At 42.3% G+C, this 18,535-nt stretch overlaps 4 protein-coding genes across 4 annotated transcripts; 3 read left to right on the top strand and 1 right to left on the bottom strand.

Moving 5' to 3' along the window:
- The first annotated feature begins 951 nt into the window (after positions 1-951).
- On the top strand, positions 952-4,554 carry LOC104418119 (probable gamma-secretase subunit PEN-2). The gene is made up of 2 exons (XM_010029350.3): positions 952-1,305; positions 4,101-4,554. The coding sequence occupies exons 1-2, from the start codon at positions 1,047-1,049 to the stop codon at positions 4,259-4,261; spliced, it is 420 nt and encodes a 139-aa protein (XP_010027652.2). The 5' UTR covers positions 952-1,046; the 3' UTR covers positions 4,262-4,554.
- A 799-nt stretch (positions 4,555-5,353) lies between these two features.
- Positions 5,354-10,136, top strand: LOC104418118. The gene is given in 7 exon segments (XM_010029349.3): positions 5,354-5,619; positions 6,144-6,312; positions 6,315-6,459; positions 7,436-8,087; positions 8,170-8,369; positions 8,478-8,722; positions 8,821-10,136. Coding segments are annotated over 6 exon segments (2,160 nt in total). The 5' UTR covers positions 5,354-5,619; positions 6,144-6,191; the 3' UTR covers positions 9,618-10,136.
- A 750-nt stretch (positions 10,137-10,886) lies between these two features.
- LOC104418117 (photosystem I reaction center subunit N, chloroplastic) lies at positions 10,887-12,037 on the top strand. The gene is made up of 3 exons (XM_010029348.3): positions 10,887-11,297; positions 11,385-11,510; positions 11,742-12,037. The coding sequence occupies exons 1-3, from the start codon at positions 11,007-11,009 to the stop codon at positions 11,829-11,831; spliced, it is 507 nt and encodes a 168-aa protein (XP_010027650.2). The 5' UTR covers positions 10,887-11,006; the 3' UTR covers positions 11,832-12,037.
- Positions 12,038-12,526: 489 nt separating this feature from the next.
- Positions 12,527-17,704, bottom strand: LOC104418116 (probable polygalacturonase). Its single transcript, XM_010029347.3, is given in 7 exon segments — positions 12,527-13,874; positions 14,300-14,370; positions 14,661-14,835; positions 15,534-15,654; positions 17,157-17,275; positions 17,278-17,384; positions 17,386-17,704. Coding segments are annotated over 7 exon segments (1,458 nt in total). The 5' UTR covers positions 17,622-17,704; the 3' UTR covers positions 12,527-13,245.
- Positions 17,705-18,535: the final 831 nt, after the last annotated feature.

Genomic DNA, 18,535 nt, shown 5'->3' with positions numbered 1-18,535 from the left:
TTTTGGGAAGCCAATTTCGAAGAAAATGAATTGAGATTGGGAAATCTGTTGATTTTGCCCTGAGACTTCTCTTTCATTCGACAATTTGTTAAATCCTTAATTTTGCCTCAATTTTGCCCTAAGATTTTGGTATATTTGTTGCTCGCGTACCAATTCGAGATTTTTATGACATGAAATTTTGTTTAGAAGAAACACGATACAAATGGGTCAATCTGAAATTTGCATTGGTATTAATATCCAAATATGTTGCCTTGCAATAGAGATGGATGTAATGAATTTTTATGGGTGTGTCTTACCCAAGTAATGGAAAATACTTACGGACAAAGAGAACACCCACACTTCCAAAAGAAACAATTCTCGTTTTTGAATAGAAGAACACCCACACTTTGTTTTGTTTTCCTTAAAAAGAACCAATTCTCGTTTTTGAATAGAAGGGCCACCTGGGCCGGGTGTCGCAGGCTCGCCGCCCCCGCCCTGGCCCCGCGAGGCGGCTCGCCGCCCGCGAGGCCTCGCCCAGCTGGCGAGGCCCGCTTCGGCCACCGGCGAGGCTCCGCCCGGCCACGGCGAGCTCGCCGTGGCCGGGCTTGCCTCCAAGGAAGCCTGCTGACTCGCCTTGGTCCGCGAGCCACGGACCCATGGTATGACTAAGTGACGGCTGGGACAATGGCGGGGCGGTGGTGGACGGCAATCGCGAGATGGTCGAAGGGAAGAAGAAAATTTATTGATTTTGATTCTCAAATTGCTCCCGAACAAGAATCAAAATCATTTTCCCAAACCCAAAACAAGTCGTCAAACGTTTACTTCCCCACCTCCTTCAATACCCATTAATCCAACTGCCTTGAAATGTTTCCAGAAACACTTTCTCAAAAAATATCAAATAAATGAGAATTAATTTTTTTTATTAAAGAACAATTTTTATGAAAAATAGTTTTCTTTATAATGAAAATTTCACGGGAATCGTTTGGCGATTTGCGTTAGGACGGACTTGGAATTGAAGAAGGCGCACAAAGCAAAGAAAGCCAACGACTCGCCGGAGCGGTGCAAAAATGGAGGCGTCGCGCTCGCCGGCCGGCGGCCCCAGCCCCAATCACGACCCGAACCCGAATCCCAACTCCATTGCGTCGTCGCTGCCGCTCTGGCCGACGATCGACGGCCCGCTGGGGCTGTCGGAGGAGGACGCCGCCGGCTACGCGCGGCGGTTCTACCAGTTCGGGTTCGCCCTCCTGCCGTGGCTCTGGGCGGTCAACTGCTTCTACTTCTGGCCCGTCCTCGCCCACAAGCGCTCCTTCCCTCAGATTCGCCGCTGTAAGGACTCGTCGCTGTATCTCTCGCCGCTTTTTGATGTTGTGATTTGCGTGCGTTTGCGTGTCGATTCGGATCGTGGGGGTGTTCTTCGCGATGATGCGCTGTTGTAGCTGTATGATCATGTTCTTGGAGGAATCGAAGCGCGAACGCCGCTTTGGATTTTGATTCTTGTGCTTAGAATGTGTGGGAAATGAAGTGCCGACGTTGATTGATTTCGAAGGAAGTTAATTTGATGGGGGGATTGGTATCTCGGTTCTATTTGGTCTTTTGGGTTGCCAATTTGCTGAGCTTATTCGATGATTGGATTGTCCGGTGTCGAAAGCTTGCTTCTTTTCGCAAGCTATTTTCGAGAACGAGTTGTCGGTTTGGAGTCTATTAAGGAATTGCTTGACCTGTAATGAGTTGACTGTTTTCTGGGGTTGCGGCAATATGTTTGAGAGGACAATCAAGTGACCCGTGATGAATTGTCGGGGAAAATTTAGAGAGTGAACTTGTGAAGATTAAGAACTTGGTACCTACTGGATTCCTTCTCTCATATGCCCGGCAATTTTGTTGTAGAAATGGTGACTTGTCGAAATGGTTGTTGCAAAATCAGAAAATGTCATGTGCCCGATATTTGAGCTCACAGAGTATCTATTCGGATTTATTACATTGTTTTTCAATCTATTCATCACAAAGCACGTATAGAGAGAAGTGAAACTATTTAATCAGCTGCGCTTTCATATTTAGCGAACATGGGGATTTTTTAGTTACTTCCTGATGATGGCCTCACGCCGTCTTATCCCGCTGAACCACATTAAAGATTGTTGTTGGTGAGGGATTTATGAAATTTACTTTTCTAAATGTAGTAGCTGGAGTCAGAAAGCATAACACAATTAGGGACCTAATTTTGGGATCTCTAAATTGCTAGAGACAGATAACTAACTGAGATCTCCAGCTTTTGTTTAGGTCTTGAGGATTTTAATACTTTGGTTGGCAATCTTCTTAACAATTGTTTGAAAGTGTTTCTGAGAGTAAAGGGACACCATTTTCTGCCTTTTTTAAACGAAAGTATGTTTGAGAGATGTTAATGAAATAATTGGTTTTGTGCTTCCTGAAGCAGGCTTCTGTGCAGAGGTAGTTTTCAAAATTAGAAATTAGAATAGGCTGTCAGACATGTTCAGAGTGTTCTCTAGTGTATCCAAACAAGACCTTATAGCAAGGGCCATGAGACTTTTGACTTTAAATAAGGCAGATTTGGAATAGATGGTGCTGATATGATGGGGTGGCACTCAGTAGTGGGATATTTTCAGCAAAATCTTTTTGCTGGATGTTTGTTGAACATAGAAGAGGAGGGAAGAAATCATGCTATGTGGAGATGGTTCATATAGTCTTTGGCCTTGATTGAGCAAGTATCCTTGCATAAAAAATATGCAGAAGAGGGCGAAGATTTTGCCAAATTTGTGCTATACCAAGTGATGAATTTGTTAGTCACTTGTCATTTTACTGTCCTTCGATGAGCAAATTGCTGAATATGTTCTTCAAACTTATCTTTTCTTGGATATAAGTAGAAAATTGTAAAATCCTTGGCTTGCTAGACACTCTGAAAGAGCATAGGTAAAGAAGAACGAACGAACAATCTGACTGCAGGTTGTTTTGAAGGGAGAGAAATGGAAGAGCTTTATCAAGTCCACATACTGTTGGTTTCTGGTTGTTAACATTGGCTCAGAAAATAATGCACGCTTAGATGTCTTGTGATATACGGAGTCATTCTCATCAATATTCGCATGTTGGCTATGTACCTGGGAATTTCCTTCCCCAATGTCCAAAAATGATGCTTATATAAGTCTCAGATTCTGATAACTCACCTTGGAGACGGGCCTTCATAAGACCATAGCAGTCCTCTGTTTTGTGTTGATGGATATTTAGTTTTCTTGGAAATAGGATCAGATAGCAGCTATCAAGTTTAAGCAATCGTGACAGAATGATTATAATTATTTGGACATTCCTTTTGATGTCTTAAAAAAATCTCTCTGGCAAATAAAAGATCAAATTGCTTGAGAGTGATCGGTAGTTGAAATCTCTTTGGCCAAGCTGGCTTAGCAAGAGCTGCTCCTTCACTATGTTACTCTGTATGCAAAATTTGTAAATAATGGCAAAGGTATTATGACTTATCCCACTCAAATGATCTAGACTTAAGACTAGCTGAACCATATCAGGACTCCTCCTGAGGCTGAAGTATATGTCTTTCCTTCATCTGTGAGTTGGGACCCATGAGCCAATTGGCTAATGCATTAGGAGCTATCTTCCTATTACACCATAACAAATCATTAAAGATGTCAATTTCCAGAAGATGATATTGTTGAAGATGGATGTGTGTTTATTTCTTGCCATTCTGCTCCCATCATCCGTCTAGACTATCCTTGAACTTTGTTAAAGGATAGCATCCTCAACATCAGTTGTTCATTATGTTGTGTTGAAGCTGCATTTGAGGGTGCCTCATCTTATCTTTTGTTGAGTGAATTACTCAGCTTGCTCCCTGAGATGCTAGCATAGACCATCTTTTCATGGAATCGTATCCTTGCGGGAACCTGGTAGGAGATTGAGATTTCAAGTCCTCATTTTTGCAGTTCTGTTGGATACGTGTGTGTTTTTTCGATGAGGCTGCAGGAAGCAGTGACATGTGCACCTATTCTGCATTCCACAGCTCATCGAAATTGTCTTTTCTCTTCGTTTTCCGTGTCTCTGCTCATCCTCTCGGTTCTTCCGTATGCATCAACATGCTGCAAATTCACCAGGAATCTTCTCTTTTGCAGATGTTTTCAGATCAGCCATTGGATTCTCGGTGTTTAGCGCCGTCCTGTGCGCATGGGCTTTGACATTCGCGATCGGAGGAGAGGGTCTCTTCGGCTCTGTTTGGAACCAACTGGTGATGTACAATCTTGCAGATAAATGGGGTTTGACTGGTTGGGATTAGTCACCACCCTGATGTCCTCGTAGAAACTTCATGTGTTCAACCCTACTTTTGTGCTAAGTTCTCTTTGGGAACAGACCGTTGCCCGCTCTTTAGCAGTTTCCACTGATGCAGTTTGTAGATAATTTCTCGAGCCTGAGCTCGCGCATGTGTGCGTGTAGCTCGATGAATGTTGCCGGGGCCGTTCTGCTTTGCCGGAGCCGCCGCTAGGCAGGGGCCTATTGATCACGCATCCAGTTTAAGTTCTTGAATCACATCCCTCTCAATTTAGCTGAATGAAATCGATGTTCTTTGTATTTTTTGTGAGACTTTTATCCTCATCAAAGTGACTGAATAGAAACAGGACTACAATCCTGAGAACGATCAGAAGCAGAGTCCGGCATCGAGTCCAGATCAATAGGTCTTTCGAGCATCATAAAACGAAAGAATGGCATCGCAAAAATGAATAAGAGACTGTTCAAAAAAAAAAAGACTAAGAGAATTCCTAATTCTTATATAGGGAAAGGAGAAAATGATTTATGAATTTTACAACGTTGTTCTTGATTTTTAAATTTATCTAATGTTAAATGTGGTAGGTAAAACTTCAAATGTTTTATATAATTTACGGATTGTATTGAATGTTGAACAATAGTTTAGAGATCAAATTGAATAAGTTCAAATTTTAAGGATAGATATTACATATTGACTCAATATTTAGAGATGATGTTATACAAATTAAAAGTTGGGGGCAATATTGCACATCGAATTAAAAGCGAACAATTATTTGTGCTATTGTCCCTCTCATTCGCAATGAACCATCCTATTATGGATGGTGGAGGAGGTGAATGTTTTGTCATAAAACTTCATTCATTGTAACATTCAGTTTTAAATTTTTCGAGAATTCGAGGACCGGTAGAGATGGATTTGATCGCCTTTTCTAGAAAAATCTTTTAAACTTTAAAACTTTAGTATGTTTTATTTTGTCAAAAATAAATAATTAGAAAAATAAATTTTTTTAAATTACTAAGATACGAAGTTATAAAAAAAAAAAAAAGAAAGGTGAAAACCCGTGAAAAACCCTGAGATATTTCAATCACCTTCTTCCTCCTCACTCTCCCTCCTCCTCCTCCTCTGCTTCGCCTCCTCCGCCCGGCGAGTTCCCAGCGACGGAGATACGCAGGTTCCGCCGCCGCCCCGCCACCGCCCGCCGGCTCCGTCCTCCGGCGACCGCGACGAGCGATTCGCCACCGAGGCACGGCGGTTCCGTCGATTCCCTTTCCGCCCGCCGGCTCCGTCCGTTCGCCGAGTTGTTCTTGGTTGATTGTGAATTGGCAGCGACAAAGGGTTGGTCGGAGTGAGCGGCGGTGTTGTGTTGTTGCTCGGTAGGATTCTCTTCTTCTTCTTCTCGCCTCCTTGGGTGCGAATTTGGGGGTTTGTTCCGTTAGTTCTTGCGGTTCAGTTCCTCGGAAAGATTGGGCGAATGTAGTTTTGCTCTCTCTATCTCTAGCTCGGAGACAAAGGTAAGTGGTCTGCGTTTTCTTGGCTCATATCCGTTTGACAAGGAGCATTGAAGCAGAAATGTGTAATCTTGTAAGGAAATGGCGGACAAGCGGCGTTTTTTGAACTGTTCATGGTTAGGATTTGTTGTTGGGTTTCTTGCTGATTCTTGATTAGGACGCGTTGTCCATACTTAGTAGTCTGCGTTTTTGTCTCATATCCGTTTGACAAGGAGCATTGAAACAGAAATGTGTATCTTGTGAGGAATTGGCAGACAAGTAGCAATTTTTGAACTGTTTATGTTTAGAATTTGTTGTTGGGTTTCTTCCTGAATCTTGATTAGCAAGTGTTGTCCATGCTTACTGCTAGAGTAAAACCTGAGTTTGGTTGCCTCTGCAATTTTTTGCAGGATGTGGGGCTTCGTGTAAAACTTGCGATTTGATAAGTTGTGCAGCTGATGGATATTGTGGGATCCATAGTCGACATCCCTGTGCAAGATCCACAGGATGAGGATTTCTCTGCGGCTGATTTGACTTGGACCAAGTTTGGGACTCCTGAGCACCATGATGACGTCGCTCTAATCCCTATCCGAGAGTTGATGCCTTCATAATTGGTGAGTGCTCAAATGTAGAATGTCCGACGAGGTTTCACATTGAAAGGGGAAGAAAACGATCGAAAGGGAGCTTGAAGGAGTACAAGAGTGATGAATATCTGGAGTATAAGATGTAAGTGTGTGGCCTACCTAGACGTTGCATTCTTTATGATTCTCTTTCTTGGGCTATATAGTATTCCTTCGTCTTTGGGAAGTTAGCTCTACAAATGTGATTCACAGCTATCTTTTCGAGATATGCTTTAGTAGGTGGGTTTTATCATGAGCCATGTTCTCTTGATATCTGATAACTACCTAAATATCCTAATAACAAGTGGGTTTTGGTATGGATGAAGATAATTTCTACGCACTTTGTGTTCGAACAGCAGTATCGTTTCTCTTGCTTGCCCTTGAAATTCTGGACGTTTAACGCATCAATATATAGAAAGCTGAATGGTATACTTTTGTCGGTTCTGCTAATGAATGTGTCTCAAGGATATGCTGTTGATTGGTTTCTCAGCATAAGTGTTGTACTCTTAGGTTGCAAACGTTTTCAAGTTATTGTTGTTCTTGAAATTAATTTTGTCTGATTGCTAAATGTCTGTTTACTTGTTTATGGGAGGAAAAATCTTGTAAAATGTCATGTTCAAGTTTCTAGTTCATGTCGGATCTCACTTTCAAAACATCGTAAGTTTCATTAATATTGTTAAATGATAACATTATTCTAAACTCCTGTCATCTTGTACATTGTTATGATTATCTATGTTTTGCCCCATTGTGTGTTGAACAAGTTTAGACTTTGTCTAGCATCGACCAAGTTGCTCTGGAGCTAAGGTAGTGCCGTACAATTGCTTTGGAGTATTTCTTCTCCCTAGGTGATTTCTGTTTCTTTCTCTCATTAGTAGAAATTATGAGCTTCTAAATACTCTGGAGAATTTTGACCACGATTAGGTCTATGTATGGTGTCCTTAGCATTATTACAACTGTCAGAAAGACAGTTGCTTCTTATCCAGCTGATTACTATGCCAAAAGAGCCATAGGATCTGATACCAAAAACATGCACTTGGCAGTTAAATGAAAATGATGTTATTTTTCTTTTGCTTTTTATGCAGGTATTGGTGCTCATTTGGTCCTGAAAACTATGGGGAAGGCGGTGGCATATTACCCAGTCGAAGATATCGGTTAAACACGAGAAATCGTGCCGCCAGACCTCAATCCATGCGAGGCTGCACTTGTCATTTTGTAGTGAAGCGTCTTTATGCCCGTCCATCACTTGCACTTCTTATATATAATGATAGGCGTCATATAAACAAGGCTGGCTTTGTCTGCCATGGGCCACTAGATAGAGATGCTATTGGCCCTGGTGCCAAGAACATTCCATATATCTGTAGTGAGATTCAGCAACAAACTATGTCCATGATATATCTTGGAATTCCTGAAGAGAATGTGCTGGAGAAGCATATTGAAGGGATTCAACGCTATTGTGGTTCAGATGCAAAGGTCAATAGCCTTGCTTCACAATACGTCCACAAACTTGGGATGATCATCAGAAGATCCACTCATGAGTTGGATCTAGATGATCAAGCCAGTATCCGGATGTGGGTTGAACGAAATAAGAAATCTATATTCTTCTATCAGGATACTTCAGAAACAGATGCTTTCATCCTGGGCATTCAAACAGAATGGCAGTTGCAACAAATGATTCGTTTTGGACACCGCAGTCTCATAGCAGCAGATTCGACCTTTGGCATTAAGAGATTGAAGGTAACAACAATCTGTGAGTTAATTGTCCAGTTGATTAAGAATTATCTGATGGCTGGTAAGTTAATGCTCACTTCATTGGCAGTACCCATTGTGCACGTTACTCGTCTTTGATTCTAGGCAGCATGCACTTCCTGTCGCCTGGGTAATTACTCGTAGCTTTTCGAAGCCCGATGTCTCCAAGTGGATGAAAGCACTTCTTGATCGAGCTAGAAGTGTTGAGCCTGGGTGGAAGGTTAGTGGTTTTCTGATTGATGATGCTGCTGCAGAAATTGATCCCATAAGGCACGTATCTCTTTCTATTGATCTTTCCTCCTAAGCTAAAATAAATTTGAAGATTCTATATATTATGCCCTATAATTTAATTCCTTAACCTAGTACTATAATTTTCAGGGATATATTTAGCTGTCCTGTCCTCTTTTCTCTTTGGCGAATTCGTAGAACATGGTTAAGGAATGTGGTGAAGAAGTGCTCTAATCCTGAAGTCCAACGTGAGCTTTTCAAACGTTTGGGACAAATTGTTTACAGTATCTGGGATGGGTCTGAAACTTTGGCTGCGCTGGAAGAGTTAGTACTTGATTTTGCTGATCAAACTGTTTTCATGGAGTATTTCAAGGCATTTTGGGTACCCAAGATTGGTAAGCCTTCCACATCCCTACAGGTGTTTTGCTCTGTTGATTTTCACTGTATTTCTTGGAATCTGTCTCATTATGGTTTGGTTTTTCTTTGGGGACAGAGATGTGGCTTTCAACAATGAAAGCCCTTCCTCTTGCAAGCCAGGAAGCATCGAGTGCCATAGAAGCCTACCATGCGAAGCTAAAAACAAAATTGTTTGATGATTCACACCTTAACGCACTATGGAGAGTAGACTGGCTTGTGCATAAATTGACTACAGAGCTTCATTCCAGTTATTGGCTTGACAGATATGCAGATGAAAGTGATTCCTTTCAAAATGTTAGAGAGGAATATATCACTTCTACATCGTGGCACCGAGCTTTGCAAATTCCTGATTCTGCCATCACCTTTGACGAGAAAGATCACCTCTATGCCAAAGTGCAAGGCCAAAAGGACAGCAGTGTGACACACTTAGTGTGGAACCCAGGATCGGAGTTTGCTTTTTGTGATTGCCCATGGTCGATGCAGGCAAACCTTTGCAAGCATGTCTTAAAGGTCAACATGATATGTGAAAATCGTCGAGGTTGTCAATCTTCCATGTCTATGCATTCATTCAGGGAGGTATTGCTGAATATCTGGAGAATGCCTTTGGATGATTCACTAGCATTAGATCAGTCAATGGCTTGGACCTATCAGATGGTTGATCAGATACAGAAACTTGTCGAGTTGAATAGCACTAATGATATTGGCACTGTAGTGAAAAGACTGCCAATCCAATGGTCGTCCAAGAAAACCAGAACATCTGTTTGCGTACCATCAGCCACCTTAGGTTTGCCATCAAGTTCCAAGGACTCCACAAGAATGACTGTTGCTTTAAAAAAGAACCGTAAGAGAAAGAGATTGTCTCGACTGAGATGACAATTAACGCAAAGGGGCCTTTCCAGCATAGAGATAAATGCTCAATTTGTTTTTGGCAGATTGATTCTTTCATTTGATCTCACTTCAGAACAAATTGGTTGCAATCTATGTTTCTGGAGGTGTGCCATTTAGAAAACGAAGAGATGATCCAATGTCCAAGCTTTGGTGCATCCTTGGATATAGCTTGAGCTGCTTGCCTTCTAGCCCCTTGTGAATCACTTTTTTACTTGGAAGCATTTTGGACATTCACATTTTGGTTCCTTTTCTCTTCATCGCCTTGTTTCTGTAATAAACTTTTTCTTTTCTTCTCAGCTGGTAGAGAATTAAATTCTTTTCTTTTTAAGCATGATAAACAACATGCTGACTAATCTTCGATCCAGACGGCAAACTGTCTATTATGGAGGCCGTTTGCCAACAGTGTATTCATGTCTATTGGTAGATACCCTTTGATTGATGTACAGATAGATTATTGTATTTTTCATGTGAAATATGTTGAAGTAATTTTGGTGGCATGTGAAATTTCAAACTTGGTATGCACATATTCGTTTGATTTTGCTCTGGCATCTTGATTGTTTAGAGCTCGTGCATGAAAATGCTGAACTTGAAGGAATTTCTGAGAAAATGTTGAACTTCATGATCTTTCTGTCTCTCTATGTTTTGTGGGTCATTGGTCTCCTAAGCTCTCTTTATTTTGATTTCGACACATTCAAGCTCGATGTATCAATTGCGTTTTTTTTTTCCTTATGTGTCAATTAGTTTGTTCCTTCAAGATTTGAGCAAATGAACAAGCATGTCATCCTGAACAGAGTGCTCTTTCTACTGCCACACAATTGTCGATACAGATTCGTTGATGAAGTCCTGTGGCGGCATTGGATTGTGACCATAATAAGAAGTTGAGATGTGGTCATAGGCGTTTTGCTTATCTGTTTTGCATGGTCTCTGTCTTGGTTGAACCTATTGGCATATTGCCAAACATATTCTCGATTGATACTCGGACATGTTTCTCTCAGAATGTCTCCTCAATGAAAGAATAATAGAAACTCCTACCGAGACTCAGTCCAAGATATATGAAGCATGAACCCTGGATTCCCAAGTGGGTCCAGGACTCGAGCTCGCCACACGAGCCTAGCTTGTCCCACCACTGGTCCCAGGAAGGAAAAGAAATATGCCGAATTGCCAATAGGAGTGAGGCAATCTCACCTTATCCACACTCCCACCACAATCTTTTGTTGCCTCCCTCATCCTTTTCCTCCACATCACTCTCCACCATATCTAAGCACACCCAATAATTTCAAAAGCAGTACTCCTTGAACCCCTCATTGCTCTTCAGAATTTTCCAAGGAAAAAAAACGGGGGTTGCCCAGAAAAATTCATACCCAGATTTGCTAAATGGCAACCATGAACTCCAGCGTGCTGGCTTGCAAGTATGCCATTTCGGGAACTGGTTCATCTGAACTCAGCTCAAAGCTTGGTTCAGTTGCAACTCCTGGTGTGCCTGGTCAGAAGTTGCCTATGATCAGGGCCCAACAAGTCAGAGTTCCCGAGTCGAAAGCGGCTGAAGGAAGAAGAGCCGCGCTTGCCTGCTTGGCAGCCACTGTGTTTGCCACCGCTGTCGCCTCCACCTCCTCTGCCGATGCCGGTGTCATTGAGGAGTATCTTGAGAAGAGCAAGGTCAACAAGGTATTGTTCGATGCAGGCTCTCTTTGGTGGATAGGTTCCAACCTGAACTGAGTTCATTTCAGCTGATGATTAATGATCTGATTGTAGGAACTGAATGATAAGAAGAGATTGGCCACAAGCGGAGCGAACTTTGCGAGAGCGTACACGGTCGAGTTTGGCACCTGCAAGTTCCCCGAGAACTTCACTGGCTGCCAGGATCTTGCCAAGCAAAAGGTTCAATTCGTCTCTTATTTATCTTTTAACTTTTCCTAGCGGTTCGACACGATTGAAATATTTGTTCGTATCTCCTGTTGTCCTAATACAACCGGCGTGGTTATCTTTGAGCGAAACATCAATGACGAACACAATGATGGTCGTCGCTAAATCAAAGAGTTACAGAACAATTTTGTCCCCATGAGGACTTTCTTTTGTTGATCATGATATTCTTTGTCATGTGTGCTGCAGAAAGTGCCCTTCATTTCTGATGATTTGGCGTTGGAATGCGAAGGGAAGGACAAGTACAAGTGTGGCTCAAATGTCTTCTGGAAATGGTGAAAACCTTGATGTTTTCTTAGCCTCGTGAAAGCAACTATGTAAACTCAACGTGTACCTGATCTTCCTTGGATACAACTTGAGCCGAATTTGTTCTCTTCTTTTTGTTCATCTGTCCTTTGTTCATATGTTCTATTTAAGGTTTCATTCACCATGGTCTACATGTCTCATCCTACAAGCAAGGGAACCTGTGTTTAGTTGGGTAAATACATCTGACATCGCGTTCTTTCTTTTATCGTTCGATAACCCTCTTCTGGATCAAAACAGATTTGAAGCGAAACTTGACTCATGGCAGTGCTTAGTCTCCTCATATTTTGGAGTTTTCGTAGGTTAGGAAAACTGGTCGATTAAAAAAACGCTAGTCGACAGAACGAAAAATTTAGATTTGAATTCCAGAAAATCAGCTTTTGGAAATCTTTGCCGGAGAATGTTATTTCATAACATGTTTACCCTCAAATCATCGGAGAAAGATTAACTCGAGACAAGTGAACTCCAATTTCATTTCGCTGGAGCACATATCTCGGTAAGGTCATATCAGTATTTCAATTTTTACGATTCTAGTATGTGTAAGGTCGGTCGTATCAATATTTGAATTTTGTTAATTCATATTTGAGAGGCCTTTCGTGTTGATAAGCACCAAATTGTTAGTGGCGAACACCAAAACAGAGAGATAACAAAGGGCATCATGGGGTAGATCCTTCTCAAGGAATTGAAGAAAATTTTATTATCGTTGTCAATTTATTTACTATGGACAGACTTGTGTGGTTCCCTATATAAGCAAGTTTGACACTAACGGGATTGACAATGGAATTCAAATCTCACATGAAGTCCTCAGTTATAACAGCAAGCCTAACTGAGACTTCTTTAGGAAAATGTAAATGGAATCATGCAGCAAGCTAAATTAAATTCATTGCATTAGCATGAAACTCTATGACACACAAATCAAGTCAAAAATGTTACTTCTGAGTAATCAATATCAACTTTAGCATCAATCTGTAAGACTTGGATCTTCACATGCTACGTCACAGTATCCACCATCTTCTGTACAACCTGATCTCTCCTCTTGCTGTGTATATCCACAATATCAAAGAATGCAGAAAAATCATTTGAATCAATGAATGTTGCTTTGTTGTGTAAATCCAGTAACTGTCAATCATGCCAGAAGTATCTCTTCCTCACACCAACGCAAGTAACGAGAACCGGTCATTCTCTCCTAAACTGGGGGCTCTTGCTGAGGCCAGAATGCCTCATTTAATTCACATGACAGGAATCTCAACATCTCAGCCTTTCTGTCATGTAAACAGAATGACAAGACTCCCATATTTCGAGTCCTTTTCTCTGGAAATGTCTTTCATCGCTGCAATAGTATCGTGAATATCCTTTTTATATTGCTGTACAAACATATTTCCTACAGTATTTATGGACAAGATAATGTCGAACTATTGTTCCGCAACTCAGGACACGGCACTGGAGAGACGTCATCAGCGAACCCTGAAAGAAATTCACAGTGCCACTTCACAGGAGGAGGTAATCCATATAAACTGATATTTTTCATGCATATCTGTTCGAATGGTGAAACCTTCATGCCATCTAAGACGGGGCCTTTTGTAGAATTCACGCTCACCACGTTGCTTATGAATACACCCTTCACTCTAGGAATGGCTTTCGGGTCCCATCCCTCATCTGGGTGATCATTAGAACCTCTGCTAAATCTTATGGGAATTTTGACCCGTTCCATGATCACGTTACTTATACTGATATTAGCTATATAACCTCCTCGACCAATATCTGTCTTGATACGGATTCCTGCGGCAGAGTCCCAGACATGCAGATCTTCTATAATCACGTTTAAAATTCCTCCCGACATCTCGCTACCGATCCCGACCCCAGAGCAAGTGGGAGTGGTTCCTGATACTCTCCTAACAATAATATCCGAACTAGGATGCGCTGTTGCAATTCCATATTGGTCCCATCCACTCTTTACTGCCACAAGATCGTCCCCGCTCTCAATGTAACAGTCTTCGATGCACACTTTGCTACACGAGTCTGGATATTTGAAAGGACAGGAAGACATGAATAAACTTAACGGGTGCAAGTGCACACTCCACTTGTACAGGTTCTTGGGAGGAAAAGAAAGGTGAATCAAGACACGGACACCTTTTGTCTTATGAATAAAATCAATTCATTTTCTGCCACTTGGGATTTTCAGATGGAATAAAGGGTGATTCTTTTAATCTACCACTTATCCCCCTACAATCTCCAGTCACAGAGAGACTGAAAAATGTCAAGAAGATAAATTTTCATTCCTTTCTTGCGACTTCTGTTCGTTCCATAAAACAGATATCTGAATCAATCTATTTAATATCCTCTATCCATTTTGGTGTTACAATTCCCTAGTATTGGGTTAAGTATGATAAGAAACTTCAATACTCCGAGAAAAAAGAGAAATGCGGAGGGAGCCAGTGACATACCTGGATCAATACCATCTGTATTTGGGGCATTGAGGGGAGCCAAGATCGTCATGTCTTTTATAACAACGTTACTGAACCACACCCAAAAAAAAAATAATAATAATAAATAAAAAATAGTATTCTGCAATTAGGCAACGGAATAATTGGCCCAAAAAGGCGTGGAACTGGTGTCCTTTCAAATAAGTACAATTCCCTTGTGAAATATTCATCAAACACTCGTTTAAAACATAGGTAGATGAGAATGTTTGTGCAAAACTTGTGTTGAAAACATCAAAAGCATTCACTTGGTTTCACAATAGAGCTACTTTTCAAGAGATTAATGCAGAATCCACAAACCAGCATAAGAAAGCAATTGCCAAACCTGCAATAAACGGGATGAATCGTCCAAAAGGGTGAATTTCTGAAGGTAAGATTGGAGATGAGAACGTTATGTGAGTTCATGAGTTCGACCAAATGGCCTCGTGTGTGCTCCAATGTTCTGTTCCACCATAGTTCCCACCACATCTTCCCCTGACCGTCTATTGTCCCATTGTTTCCTGTTCAACAGTTTGGTCTTATCATCTTAAGCTTACATTGCATCTGGAACACAAGTTATATCAATACTTCATACATTAATTCTTCAACTACATGGCTATTCTTAAAAGATAGGTGGAATCCTCCATTATTGCTTAGACTTGTGCAGCATCAATATCATTACCTACTCTGTAGACTTGTGCAGCATCAATATCATTACCTACTCTGTCTTTTAGTAGTCAACTAGTCAGTCCTACTAAATGTCAGATAAACTGGTTTATCAAGAAGATGCAATTATTTCCAGACCACCGAAATAATTTTAGACACACCCAAGAGAGACTCTCACTTGTTTAACAGGGTTGAAAGTCACCTTTCCATACGAAACCATTTTGGACCAGTAATTCACAGAAAAATCAAACTTGGAAACTTTGACATGCAAAGCAAAGGCAGTGATATTTCGTCGACTAACAAACGCATACTCAAGGATTCCACAGGGGAAAAGCTGCAGCTACAACAATAAGACAAGATATAATAGAAGACAACAAATTTTAGAAAAGACAAGCTATTAAAGGAAGACAAAGATGTATTTCAACATCACATTAATGTGAAATTCCATTAGCTCTTCGTTGGCACTCCAAGAAGGGTACACTTCAACCAAGTCCATTCAATTTGCATATCTTTTGAAAATTGGCAACATTTATGAGTGGCAGTGAATCGGTACCTGTGATGACAACATCAGTGAGGCCATTCCCATGGATGAGGCTTATGTGCCTCCCTCCTAATCTCTCTCTTCCTCTTCCATAAGATGGTAAAGGCTCTATGATGGGCCAATCATTTGGATCCTATCCTTGCAAAATATGTAGATGTATCAAGATTTTGCAATCGCAAGCATTTCAAGCAGTGACAATCTCCAACATATTTCTACCATAGAAAAAACTAACATGTGGAGTCCATAGCTATCCTTCTACACAGGATTCGCGTTGTCTGCCTATTCTCGACTTGTCTAACATATGGAGTCTATATCTATCTTCTTACATAGGATTCACTTTCTCTTGCTATTCTCGACTTGTGTCTATTGGAATAAGGTCAATAATTTAATGGGCAAATTTTCCACAAACCCCCCAATTCTTTCAGTTAAACTCACGATTGCCTTAGTCTATGAGTGGTTGATAATGATAGACGGCAATGCCACAGGAAAAATTCAGCTGAAAGTCCATTTGAAATGCCTTGGAAAGGGGTATTAACCAGTTTACAAATGTTCAGAAACTAATTTCACCGAAACTCCCAAAATACCCAGTTCACAGACATTTCTGCCCAATTTGACGACTCAAATTTGAAGCGAAAATGTATGAACCCTGCTTACATACACGAAAACAAGCAAACAAAGAGTTAAACCAGAGGAAAGGATGCGACTTCTAATTTCATCTATTATTTAAATTCCACAGATTCGATAGGCCTGATGGTAACTCTGTATAAAGTTAATTAGAAAGAAACCACTTCATAGAAAAGGAATCAAACAAAAGCCAAAAACGCCGGCCAAAATGTCAAAAGAACAGACACAAAGATCAGCTTTTTCAAACTGGCGCAACAAGTTCGTTCACCACCTCTGACTTTGTCCACGCGTGATCACATTGATTAGCAAGAATCTTATGGAGCTTATAATATGATAAACTGGCATCGCATAAGTTACCTTTCTAAATAAATAAGAACTAAAAAAAAAAAAAAAAAAAGATAAAAGGGAGGGAATTCGTGAGCAGTGGGACCCTTTGCGCTGCAGCAGCAGAGACTCACGCATCTTCTTCAGCCGAAGTGCATGAAAGTTAAAAAGAAAAAAAGAAAAAAGAAAAAGATGAGGAAGCTACAGAACGGACGGAATGACAGTTAGCGAACTGCGTTTTTCTTCCTTATTTTCTCAAGTTTAAAACTTGAATTACGCATGAAACTGGGCTTCTCTGTAGAATTTCATCTGGTGCCGGACCACCCACTGTTGGGACAAGGTGATGGATCAGCACAGCGAAGAACCATCAAGTCGTTTTCCGAATTAAGAACAAGATCGAGAGCAAAAGGTGACTTGCCCACGAAAGGAAAAAGGGAAAAGATGGGAACTTGGCCATGGCCAGTCATCATGCACCATCATTGTACCTCCCAAAACCCATCAATCGGCATAATCCCCACAACAACAGCAACAGCGAAAGCAACAACGGTTTCCGCTGTACATGTCGTACCGGTGTACGTGTGTCTTGTAGATTCGTCGGGACGAAAGTTCCGATGTTGGACAGGACACGACGGTTCGGTCAAAACTAGGACGAAAGAAAGACGGAGAACGGGGAGAAGTTTGACCAACCTGGGAGCCTAGGATCCGAGCGCCCTCCTCGAGGAAGAGGGTGAAATTGCTGGTGAGGTTGAAGCTCCCCGTGACCCACGTCCCCCTGGGCACGTTCAGCTGCGACCCGCCCCGCCCCCGAACCGCCGCAGGTGGCGCACCGCCCGCCGGAACGTCTCCGTCTCCGGCCTCGCGCCGTCGCCGACCCCGCCGAAGTCCCGCATCGACATCACCACCTTCCTCTCCGGCGGGGACCCCGGGGAAGAACCCGGCGCAGCTCCCGGGCGGGGGCGCCACCCGGGCCGACGGGGGCTGCCGACGGCGGCGGCGGCGGGGGCGGCGGCGGGGGGAGAATGGCTTGGTGGCGATCTGGACGGAGAGGACGGCGAGGAAGGAGAGGAGGAGGAGGAGGAAGGGCGTCCACGCGGGTCGGGCCAGGTGGGCGGCGGCGGATCCGAACCCGAAGGTGGGTTTCTCGGGCTCCATGGTCGGTCGTCGCCGCCGTCGTCGCCGCCGTCGTCGTCGTCGTCGTCGTGGTCGCTCACATGCATGCAGAGAGGAAAAGGGAAGGAGGAATGAGCGCTTGAAACAAGCGAAGGTGAAGAAAGAAAAAGCACGCAACTATTATTTTATTATTTTATTTTATTTTATTTCTCTCTCTCTCTCTCTCTCTCTCACACACACAAGAAAAAAAAAAGATTATTTATTTATTTAATTTCCTATTTTATCTTTTAATTGCTTTTTTTTTTTTTCCCTATTTTAAATTATTTATTGTTTTTCGGGCGTGTAAGAAGAGGAGAGGAAGCTTGTCGTGTGGGATGGTTCGTAAAAACCGGGCCCCGCCCCGGTTCCGGAAACATCGAGGATCCGGTTTGTTCGGTATCGACGGCGACGGTCGAGATTTTGGGGGGGTCCGCGATCCTCTGCGGGCGATCCCACCCTGAGCGCGTCTCCGCCAGCCGCCACGCGTCGCCGCGGCGGCGGCTGTCCCTATGTGGATGACGTGTTGGAAGGCTATTTGACCGGGGAGTATCGTTCAGTGGTGGTCGGATGTAGGGAGGGCGAGCCAGGCAGGCGCATATTCACATGGAAAGGTGGAGGGGAAAGGAAGGCGCCATTCACGGGATCCTGTGAGAAAAGTTGACTTTTGTGGGGTGATCACACTTCTCTTTTTTTCGCACCACTAAAATAAATAAATAAATTAAAATCTTACGGCGATCAGTTTTTGAATGAGTCGATTCCTATCCTAAAACCCGAAGATCGATGTGACATATATGAAATTAGAAGGCGATCAGTTTTTGAATGAGTCGATTCCTATCCTAAAACCCAAAGATCGATGTGACATATATGGAATTAGGAACCATAGTTCACCTAATTTGAAACTCTAGCCGATTCTATCT

This window comes from Eucalyptus grandis, chromosome 9 (genome assembly GCF_016545825.1).
Source record: "Eucalyptus grandis isolate ANBG69807.140 chromosome 9, ASM1654582v1, whole genome shotgun sequence".
NCBI classification, from domain to species: Eukaryota; Viridiplantae; Streptophyta; class Magnoliopsida; order Myrtales; family Myrtaceae; genus Eucalyptus; species Eucalyptus grandis.
This window is presented reverse-complemented; position numbering and strand designations above follow the sequence as displayed.